The sequence below is a fragment of the Eurytemora carolleeae genome, unplaced genomic scaffold (assembly GCF_000591075.1).
Source record: "Eurytemora carolleeae unplaced genomic scaffold, Eaff_2.0 scaffold662, whole genome shotgun sequence".
Classification (NCBI taxonomy): Eukaryota; Metazoa; Arthropoda; class Copepoda; order Calanoida; family Temoridae; genus Eurytemora; species Eurytemora carolleeae.
This window is the reverse complement of record NW_019396880.1, coordinates 133,372-145,150: the sequence shown is the minus strand read 5'-3', so window position 1 is coordinate 145,150 and position 11,779 is coordinate 133,372. Positions and strand designations below refer to the sequence as shown.

Sequence of the window (11,779 nt, the reverse complement as noted above, 5' to 3'; positions counted from 1 at the left end):
TCGATATTTTTTCGACCCATTGGGGGGGGGGGGGCCACCAATATAAAAAATAAATCTCACTTTTGCCTTTAACCAAAAAAATTTCATTAAAATTCTGCTTTTAGTGTAAGTATATTTTAGATATCATTATTTATAATTATACAATATAAGTTTCTATGAAAATATAGATATTTTTTTAGAAACGTTGCCATCGTTATTTTTCACCTGAAGCTTACACCACAGTATAAAGAGAAGTGTCGGATGAGTCCACTAAAGAAAATTCATAAATAATTTATTAACACTTGTTATATGGAAGTTTATACATGATCGAATAGTTTACATAGTTACAGAAATCGGTCTCTAGGAAATTACCAATATTTTTTCAAAAAAGGGTTTTTTAAGGTGGGGGGGGTACAAAATTTGTTTTTGACGCGCTGCGCCACTTTCTGCACAAGTGCTCTCGTACGCCGTGGAATTTCTACTATTTTTAACAAAATAATAATAATTTTGTGTTATTTGTGGGTCAGGGTCGGTTAAGACAAATACTTGACCGAGCGCTGCGGTCAGGACATAAGCTAGGACTTGACAGAGTACTGCGGCTAGGAAAGGCTTGGGGCCAAACGCTGTTCCTATTAGGGAGGAGAGTCTTTAAAGCGTTCTCTAGTAAATAACCAATATTTCCTTTTGCTAAAATTGCATGCTTAATTTTAAATTAAATGTTTATAACACTTGAGATTTGTTTATTGAGGACAGGTTTACGTAGCTAAGATATTTACCATTAGCTTTATTTTTGAGGTAAATGTTTCATATTTAAACAATTTATTTTGTTTTTGTTAACAAGGTGAGTGAGGCTCGGAAGAGGAAGAACAGGAGATTGAAGCAGGCTAAGGAGGAGGCTCAACAGGAGATTGAGAAATATAAACAAGAGAGGGAATTAGAGTTCAAGGTGATATAAGAGGACACATTTCCAAGATCCAGCCCCCCTCTCCCCATTCGCGAGGGAGTGAGTGTTGAAGTTTGGTGGAAGTAACTTTTTTGTCCAATCAAATTTTAGGCTGTTTTTTACGATTTTGTAAAAAGAATTTTTCTACAAAAACGTAAAACATACTGGAAAAATAAACTCCTGTTTTCCCAAAAATAAATCATTTGTTTACAAAAGATTGCTTTTAATTTTAAAGAAAATCTTACGTTGAACAAGATGCAATCGTTTTCTATAATAGTCTGAAAATTCAACTATTGGTGTTTTTATACTTCCGTGTGCACCATTATAATAGTTTTCAGAAGACTGGGGAATTAATGTCATTTTTTTAATGTTCTTTTTTATGAGGAAATTTGAACCAGTTTTTAAAATGAAATCCTTTGCGACATTTTACAGTACATTTTAACAAATTTTTTAAAATTTCATACATTGAGCAATAAACATTGATCATGCTTATTCCAAATGATATCTAGGTACTCATGAAAAAGATATTTTCTAAGTATGACGGAGAGTTTCAAAGGAAATTGCAAAGCCTTTGGTTAAAAGATTAAATTCTTTAAATTTTGTTCCCAGTTTTTTTTGGTATAAAACCTACTTTTTAAGTTTTATTTATTTTTAAGAATTACATGATCGGGGGAGGGGGGGGGGGTGGAAATTCGACAACTAAATTCAAGGTTTTTATCCATTTTGATACTTTTTAGCCCAAATCCTGCATTATACATATTTTCTGTGGGAATAATGATTTTTAAAGGGGGATGATTGATTTTTCAAGAAAATATACATCCCTGTTTTCAAATGCTTCTGTTTGTAGAACAACGAGGCGAAACATGTTGGTTCCAAGGAGGACATTGCCGCCAAGATTGAGATGGATACTAAGGTTAAGATTGAAGCGATGAATAGAAGTGTTGCTACTCATAAGGTGATTAAAGTGGTTTTAGCATAATTAATTCTTCGTGTTCAAGGGATTGTTCGTGACAAAAAAAGGGGTATAGGTTGATCTTTAGATCGGGGCCAAATTTAATGCAATGCTACCTGATTAAAATAAATATAGAAATTTTGCCAATTAGAAAGGTTTACGCGTTCTTATTTTTTACGAACACTCCCTTAAAGGTTTATAAAATCCGATGTGACGTGTCCGAATAACTCTTTAAGAGATTTGCCTGAACAAAAATTAATGAAAAATCCATGTTTTTCCCTTTGAAATTTAAATATTTTCAATTGTGTTTTATTCTAAAAAATGACTTGCACATTTCTCCTCAAGAAATTGTGGAGAAAAGTTTTAGAATTAAACAGTTTTCTAGACAGAAAAACTATGACAATTTTAAAACACAATGTCTCGGATGACCATTTTAAGGGAACTGCTGTGAATTAGACATGCCACTTAATTAATGGAGGGTCACTTGAAATTACCTATAATGTCCCTTTGAAAAAATTCACTTAGTCTTCCTTCAAAAATTGTTTTAAATTTGGTCAATTCCATGTTTTTTAATGGAAAAACTTCGCACTATGTTAAATGTTTGAATAAATATTTTAGGATCCTGTAATTGATTCTCTGATCCAGCTGGTAGTGGATATCAAGCCTACCATTCACAAGAACTATAGACAAGCCTAAACATAGACTTTGTGGCAGACTTCTCATCCTTCTTCAAATTATTAACGGAATTATTTAAATTATTCGATGTGACTTTATGTTGCTTCTCCATCTTTTATTTTGTCAAGATGTCAATTGATTTACTGCCAACATTTTTGATAGATTTTTACTTCCTTATGTTTACAGTTGTGGGCTAGACTTCTATAGAATGCTTCGTCTATTGTAATAATTTCTTAATTATTTATGCATTTATAATTTATTAAAGTGTGATTTATCAAATAAAAGATTTTATTTATCACTTTTATTTCTATTCGTGCTACAAATTTGTCTAAAATTTTATTTTTATTTTTTAGATACCGTAAAAGCAAATAATTATAGAAGCAAAATAACTAATCGGTTTAATTTAAAGTAGCTCAAAGTTGTCTGTGGACACTGCACAATTGCTTTGTTTTATTTTCGTTAATTCGAACTAAATAAAATCATGGCATGACTTGAGTCCTAACAGTCTAATTGACTTCATATTCCAATTTATTTGGCTTATTCACTTAATCTATAATCTATATGAAGTTGTAATCTCTGTTTGTCGGTTTGTTTGATTGTCGCATCATAACTCATGAACCCCTGGACCGATTCTACAGTAAAATAATCAGTTGTTTAGGAACAGGTTGAAAAATTAAAAATTAACTCTTTATCATCAAAAAAGAAATTTAGTTATTGGCTTTTGTAATGTCTTATTATTCACAAACGGTTTTCCTGAAATATTAATGAAAGACGACATTTGAAGAATTTGAACGAACAAATTCATAAATTTAATATAATTACGAAAAAGGAATAATTATTTCCAACATTGTTTTATTAACAAAACCTCTAATTAGTTACCTGTAGACTTATTGTTACATTTTGAATAATTTGAAAAACCGATTTTCAAAATCATCCCTCCAAAATGAAATATATGAGAATTTTAACGATTGAATTTGCGCTCTTGCTGAACAAATATGCACGATAAAAACGTCTCATAGGTCTCAAATGAATCCTAAGAAGTGTCTCTACCATACTGCATTCTCAGCTCAACTACCATATCTTGCCAGAAATTGAAATTAGTCTTCATTATATTGAGAAATACTTAGCACCTCTTTCTCTGGAATTTGTTTTTCTCTCATTGTTTATTATACAATAAAAGGTAAGCAAAATACATAGATTATATCATGACAAATTACACACATTGTTACGACTATTGTTGGGATTTTTCAAGAATTGTTTTCATTTTATCAGGAGTCAGAACTTGTGTATTGTAAATCTTTTGATCAAGCATTTATTCTCAATTTATAAGTGCCCAAATTGGATATCAAGATCAACAATCATCCAAGATTAACGCTACTCCACACCTAAGTTCTGACCACTGTAAAAATTGAAATTGTTTAACAAAGATTTAAATAAAAACGTCTTGCTTTTCATCAAATGCTTAACGAATAAATATGATATCCCCAGTTTCACAATTTATGATGAAAAGCCTAAAAGGCTAAATATATAAGACAAAATATCTTTATCGAAAAGAACAAAACAAACTACCAAGTTGTAAGCAGTTAACCGGATCATTGTGAGTTCACCCACGTGACTAAGAATCACGCTAGCTACAGCTACAGTAAAGGCTGTTAAAATGCTTGCTGTTCTCATGCATTGTTTGGTGATCACCTCTTTAGCAAGCATCAAATTCTCCGCCTCGTCTGCTCGGTTTAGTTCACGCTTGTATATTTTGGGAGCATTTTGATTTTGCATGAAGTTCTGCACAATGTCTTGTTCAGGATCTGTTTTTTGTTCTGCTCCCAAAGTCCCCACAGAACGCCGTCTTAAATGCAAGACCATCCTTGTCCTAGAACTGGAGGGAAATGACTCCGAACAACTTAACACTCGTTGTCTACTGGGACCTGGATTTGTTCTCATTGCCTCTACTTGATCGGATACAACTTGGACAAGTTCAGTCGGTCTCACTGTCATTTTCTTTTTCATATTTAAGTACTCCTTAACTAAAACAAAGAGAACTTTGACTACTTCCAGGAGGATGGAGCATATCACAAACGTTAGAAGAGTTGGGAAAGTCCAACAGAACTCCACTTCATCTCCTGAAAATGTAGTATTGGCGTTGTCAACAACTGGAAATGTATTGAAGTCACACTGGGTCGCAATTCCCATTTCGATTTTAAAACTAAACAATGCCCTTGTATTTGTGTTTTCATTGCAGGCTATAGCCATGAATGTTATATCAAGAACACAGATCATGATTGCCAACACCCCAGCAAATATTGCACCACATGAGGATGGTTGTATTTTGTGAAACACAACTGGATTGGTGACCAGCAAAAGTCTTCCACACGAAAGAGTTAAAATTACTACCACTGCAGCTAAAAGGTAAAGTCTGGATGAAAGGACAGCAATAGTCAGGGTAGGATAGCTTTCAATAATCTTACCAATGTGAAAGTTCCAGAAGCAGGCTACGAATGACAAGAGAAAGCTCCTGATGGTTTGAGCAAATAGAATAAGGATTAGAAGAACCAAGATTCTGTTGAGAATGTTTTTCTGTGCTGGGGGCCTGGTGTTAAGGAAGTTGAATAGAAGAACAGAAGCGGACATGGTTATAATGAACCCTAGAGAGTTAATGATGAAGGTGTAGATGTTTGGCATGCCAGGAACTAGTAATATTAAGCCAGTATAAACAAGCAAACACACAACTTTGATCAAAGTTTGTTGGGGCATCTGCATGTCCATGATGTCCAAACCCCTGGATACACCTGCAGACTGGACAGAGGAAGGCCTGAGTTGGTAATTGGTTAGGACGTCAGTCGAATATTGATCGCTCCGTTTTTTACTCTCTAATTAAGGGACTGTCAAATTTATACGAAAATTCATACATGCAATTTTGTATAATAGTTGTTGTATTTAACAGATCATATTCAACAAATACGCAACCAGTCTGAAAACGATTATATCCCACAGGAGCCGGAGAATCTCAGGTTTGCTTCTTTTATAATTTTTCATTTTTATTCTGCGTTTTTAATAGATTTAATTAATAATATTATTGCATATAATCCGTAGAGTTCGTATACGTCACTAGAACTTCAGCCAATGGCAGTGCAGTATACTGGTCACATGATACAGAAAGAGACATGTGACAATAATACTGCACTGCCATTGGTTGAAGTTCTGGTGACATGATCCAGACGTATAAATAATATTATCAATTATATCTAATAAAAATGAAAAGTTATTAAATTCAGATAATAATAGGAGCAAACCTGATTTTTTCAAGCTCCTCTGGGATATCGTCGTTTTCAGATTGGTTGCGTATTCGATGAATATGATCTGTTTAATACTAAAACAACATTTATACAAAATTGCATAAATTTGAATTTTCGTATAAATTTGACACAGTTTTATGTCAATTTATCTAGACAGGAACAGCAGATAGATGTTTCACATGAATCGCTTAACGCCCGAGATTCTCAGGTTTCATCCTATACCTGCTTTCATTTTTCCTTTACAGTCCCTTTAATTGATGTTTTCTCTAAAACGTTTGGAGAACACTTAACTTAATTGTTCTGATGATTTCCAGTTAGTAGAGATGGGCACGTTAGACTTTTTTCATTTCGTGCGTTTATCGTTCGTGAACGACCCATTTCGATTTTTTTCAATCGTTAAAAAAACTTCGCTCGTTCTCAAAATTTTCGTTCGTTTTCTTATTTCTAATTCAGTAAAATTGTTCTTTTAGTAAAATCGTTTGGTCCTTTAAAAAGATGATAATTTTTGAACAAATTTGAACAAATTGTTCATTCAGTAAAAAACTATCGGTTTATAAAAATGTTGTTCCAAAAATCGTTCCTTCAGAAAAAAGTCTATTTTTAAACTAAACTGCTGACAACAACGTAGAAAGGAATGATAATGAATTGTAAAAGGTTTCAACAGAAGGAACAATTTGTAATTAGTAATTACAGTTTATGGAAGGATGAGTTGTAAAGGTTCTCCAGATTTAATGTGCCGTAAAAAGGGTAAGTAAAGAGCACAAATTGGATGAACATTTTTATAATTGGAATCAGAGGCCGTTTAGGGGGGGGGGCGTCCCTCTTCCTGGAAAACTGGGAGCCCCCCTGAAAAAAATAGGAGCGCAAGAAGAGAGAACAGGCAATTTCTACTTCTAGTCCTTTCGTGTTGATTTTTATGAATAGATTAAAAATTTTCTTTTGTCTGCGGCGGCGCCACTTTCTTTCTCAAACTTTTTTGTGGGATTCTTCACATGACCCCACGGAAGATTTATGGATGCTTAAAATTTTTGAAAATATTTCTTTTTTGTAATTATTTTTATTAAACAAAAAAGAAGATGCTTACCGTTAGAGCCACAAATAAAAGACGAGCTCTAAGTGTCCTAAAAGCATAGTTACGATAAAATTAAGACGCTTTATTTTACAAATTTCTCATATTCTTAACGGACAGTAATAGGCCTCTCATTTAAAAAATATTATGGAAAATGTAATAACTTTGATTTTTTGGAGAACAAAAAAGTTTTCTATTTTAGCTCCATATTGTAGCTACAGGCTTGGTCAACTTTCCGTTAAGTTTGGAGTTTGGACCCTACAAAAATATTTTTGAATAGCAGAACATTTTTGTAATGCATAATTGGGGACAAGCAGTTTTCTTGATTTTTCAAAAATTTTGTTAAAATTTGTTTTAACAGATTTATCCTTTTTGCGAGCATCTTAAACAATATATTTTATTTCCGCATATATCGTACTTTCCGTAAAATCCTTTCATAGCTAGATAATGATAGTAACACTATTGCATGAGTCTATTAAACGAAATGATTTCCTAACACCGTTTTACTTTTTTGGTTGATGGCTTGATTTAAAATTTCACCAAAAAATTTATTTTACCTTTGTTTAATAAGCAAGATTTTAACTTTTTCAGAAATAAAATATGACCCAGTTATTTTATTATTTCTCTTTGCTCTAGTTAATTACTTAAGTTGCGAGAACATAAATAAGAAATGCTTAAGACAAAAGAAAAAAGTAGAGAAACTAACCATTCACTTTTAGGTCTGCTTTTTCTACTATTTCCTACACCCTAAGTTGTTTCTAGAATTACAAAAATAAAATCTTAATTGGCCAAAAATCCAATCAAAATTTAACAATTTATCGGCCTTATCTTATAATTTTTGAAACCTACAAATTTCTTTCGAGTTAAACTAATTTACATAATTCTTAAAATACATTGCACGGGGGGGGGGGGGGCCTAAATTAACCCTCTGTTATACTCCGGAATTTATCTAATTTTTGGCATTTTAAAATAGTCCAATCTATCTAATGACGAAAGTATATATGGAAAGTTGGTCTTTTGAGCGATTTTAGTTAGCAGTTAACGAATGGGTTAGAAAGGTGTGAACGTGCTGAGCACTACGATTGTCTGGTAAAACCAAGAAATATATAGATCAGGAACCGCCATATACCATGCGTCAAATCTGTGTACTGCAGTGGGAGATAAAAACAAAGAATTCAGGGGCAACGCATCATTTTGGAGGTAAATGGGCCCAAGGGGTGGAATAAGAATATATTGCTAGTGTATTTTTTCCATCTTGACCACAAAGCCAAAAATCGTATGTATTCGAACTAACTTGATGTATTAACATGTTTTTTGTTGGACTGTAATATCACACCAGAGCTTTAGTCCTTTCCCTTCAACTTCTGTGAGGGCAGTGGCACTGGGGTTGTTTACATTCCTCCCACTGCAGTGTACATTGTACAGTACACAATTTGCGTACATCTGAGTTGGGTGTTCCTGTATTTAGTTCCTTGGGTAAAATAAAGATATTATGCAAAGATTATAACAATACAAATTAAACACTAGATGTCGTCTTTTTGAAAATTAAGGGCTTTTCGATCACAATAACCCTAAAGCAGAAGCCCAAAGGAGTTCCGCGCAGGCAGCGTTTAATTACAAGATAGAGAAAGAGCATGCTCGTAACTTCTTTGGGCCACTGCCTCAGGATTATTGTGGACAAAAACCCCTAAATCTTGAAAAGACGACATCTAGTGTTCTATCTGTTTTGTTATTCATCTAAGATATTATGAAACAAATTAAAAAACTATATCTTTGAACTTCAGCCTCATATGAACAAAATTCTGTAAATTAGTAAAAACAGGAATTAAAACAAAAAATATATTTTGCTACGCATTCAGGTACAGTTAAATTAAATAAGATTAAACCATTCAGTTAAATCATACACAGATATAACTTGCTTTGTCAATATAATTGACATAAAGTGACAGAAAATGATTTTATTTTTGGTAATTTTTTAACAACCAACTTGGTTTCTATTCTGATAGAATCTTTTAAAATGTTTTAATTCTTTGAAATAGAATCTTGGAATAAAAAAGAAAAAAGAAAAGCATTGCAAAGGTTCTAAAAAGCAGATCTTTCTGATGCCAGCCGTTAATAATCGAACCATTGAGTAGATTTAAAAATCGTTATTTGAAATATTAAAAATTTAAACTTAATTCATTACAAAAGCGACAGGAATGATTTATCAAAACAATGATAGAAATGACTTTTTAATATTAAATTAAAACATTTTATGAAAATAAATCATTCCACATCTAACGCGAAAATTGTTGTTTTTTAAGTACTTTGTTTAAAAACTAACATCTCAACTATGGCACCTAAAATCAATTTTTGTTGATTCAAGTTTCAATATTAGTCTTGTTATAATACATCAAACAGATCACAGACTCCCTCGCTGGTGTCGAGGTTGAAGCAGTAGTCCTTCTCAGAGGGGGGCGGGGACAGCCGCAGCAAGGGACCGAACACTAAAAATTAAATCAGTTTTTTTCAATCTTCATCTGAACTATGAAATTTTGCAGTTTAAGTATCTATCAAATTAGTTCTGATTTTATCACAGATTTCTAGATACATTTTTGAATTCAAACAAATAAGATAAATTTATTCGAACTTAAAATGAAATATTTAACGAGAGTTCTTAAATTTTTTTATTGTTTACAGTTAAAAATGTATTTATGAAGCAAAGCCTTAAAACATAATTTTCCTGGTGATAAACAGATATATTTATGGAAAAAGAACTTTACTCGGTATTTTTAATCTGTTTTAATATTACCCCCTGAGTCTATATAATGCAAAAAAAAAGTCTATTACAGCTTTATGTAAAAGTTAAAAATTGTAAAATAACTAATAATATAAAAAAATTGAGTTTAAAGTGACAAAAAACTTTTGTCATGACTTTTAAAATTCTCCTTGTCAATAACTTATAAAAATTCCATACATCCTCTAATTGGACCACAAAAATTTATCAAAATAGCTAATTTTTATGCAATAACAAATAATGCTAAAAAATGAAGAAACACAATTATCTAAAATTCAAATTTTATAGCGAGGTCTTAACCTTAAATTGTGTGTTTTTTTTGTCATTTTAATTGAACAAAATAATATGAAAAACTTTCGGGGGATTTTTAGCCTTTAATACCGTAAAATTTTCTATTTACATAAACCTATGAATTTTTTCTGTACTTTTGTGCTCAACCGGGAAAAATACAGAGTTAAAAAATCTAAAATAATTGTGAAAATGGATAAAAAGAAAACCATTGAAATAATAACTTACTTTCTGATGAGATGAGTTCGTCTAGTCCTGGTATTTCCGATCCTACATTTGGCATTGTAAAATCCTGTGCAACACTACGCTTCGAGCTGGGTATATCGAAATCATTGCTCCGTTTCGAGTTCGAGAAGCTAAGGAACGGTTTGACAGGAAGACCCCCCTCGACACTGTTGTCTCTGTCACTATAGCTTTCTTCCCCTAGATCAATCTCGTGGTGGAATTCCTGTTTTAAGATATTCCGTGGTAGAGTTGGTTCCACTTCTGATAGTTCGGTGTCACTTGTGTTAAACCTCGAGTCTTCTCTACTCCCCTCCAGGTCCTCGTGAATATCCGCCGGGGGAGGAACCTGGACAACAACAGGGTCGGAGTCAGCGTCTTTATTCACAAGGAGTACGTAGATCTGTCCGTTGTCAGATTTGAGATGTATCTGATATTTATTGGCATGTCCTGCATGTTTATCTGGTATTGGAACTTCAAGCTGGGTCCCATTGGGCGCCTGAATCGCGAGCAAGGTTTGGCCTTCGAAACATTGACAGATATCTTGATGTGTAATGTAAGCTAGTTGATAGTTAGATATATCATCCAATATATTCTTTATGCTCTGCTGGGCCCACTGTAATAAAAATATACTATATATTTAATGTATAAATTACGGCAGAGGTATATATTTTCTTGGTTAATCAATATATATTGACGCGGAACATAAGAAAATTACGCTTTATTTAATTTTAATAATATACTCCATGGTGAAAAAAGATTTAAAGAAAATGTCTATCCCTAGGATATTATTAAAAATAAGCTAAAAAAGGTCTTGGTCAACATTAAAGAAAAAATAATTAAAATTATAAGAGAAGATTTTATATTTTCATTTATAACAGAGACACATAAAAACAGTTCTCGTGTGAGAAACTAAAACGAAGAAAGGTAAATTTATCAAATTATGAATTACCGTTTTTTGTTGATCCAGCATTTTTTCATGTTCCTTTAAAGTATTTAATTCGTCTTGAAGAAATTTTATTCTGGCTGAAGCTTCCTGGAAACAAAAAATATTTACAATAACTGTATTTGAAGAAAAAGCTAAATTTTGAAGATTTTTTTTTTAAAAATGTCAAAATTGCAATTTAAATCTTTTCAGTATAACCACCCCCCAAATAGATGAGGGGGCGGGGTTATAATATTCACCTTACATTTTACGACCAAAAAAAAAATATATTCGTCGATAAACGTAAATAGTGTCACAAAACTCACTTTCAAGCTTTGCAAAATAGATTATCTACGTAAACCCGGGCATTTTATTACTCTTATTCATTGATGAAAAAGTCGCAGAGTTACCCATTTTCAGTTAGAAAACCGAAGAATAAAAAGAGGTTGATACTGTTGTGTAGCGATTATGATAAGCTCCTCATTGAAAAGAGTGAAAAATGTTTTTATGAAATTTTTTTCATGATATAATTTCTACAAGGTTCTCAACACGGACTGCCATTTTATAGTTAAGAAATTATTAGCACCACAAACTAGGGGTCCGTCCTAATGTACGATTTTTGGACCCCCCCCCCCTCACAATTTTGTACATGACAAC

General features: G+C 32.5%; 2 protein-coding genes across 2 annotated transcripts in view; one reads left to right on the top strand and one right to left on the bottom strand.

Annotated features, from left to right (window-relative positions):
• Positions 1-2,571, top strand: part of LOC111709664 (V-type proton ATPase subunit G) — a 4,458-nt gene extending 1,887 nt beyond the window's left edge. Inside the window, exons 2-4 of the mRNA XM_023483452.1 lie at positions 821-925; positions 1,770-1,877; positions 2,493-2,571. Of these exons, the coding sequence (XP_023339220.1) occupies positions 821-925; positions 1,770-1,877; positions 2,493-2,570 (291 nt within the window). The 3' untranslated portion in view covers position 2,571. The remainder of the gene's footprint in view (positions 1-820; positions 926-1,769; positions 1,878-2,492) is intronic.
• Positions 2,572-9,190: 6,619 nt separating this feature from the next.
• Positions 9,191-11,779, bottom strand: part of LOC111709675 (transcription factor E2F5) — a 3,222-nt gene continuing 633 nt past the window's right edge. Inside the window, exons 3-5 of the mRNA XM_023483499.1 lie at positions 11,150-11,233; positions 10,204-10,813; positions 9,191-9,397 (exon numbers count right to left, since the gene is read on the bottom strand). Coding sequence (XP_023339267.1) covers positions 9,294-9,397; positions 10,204-10,813; positions 11,150-11,233 — 798 coding nt within the window. The 3' untranslated portion in view covers positions 9,191-9,293. The remainder of the gene's footprint in view (positions 9,398-10,203; positions 10,814-11,149; positions 11,234-11,779) is intronic.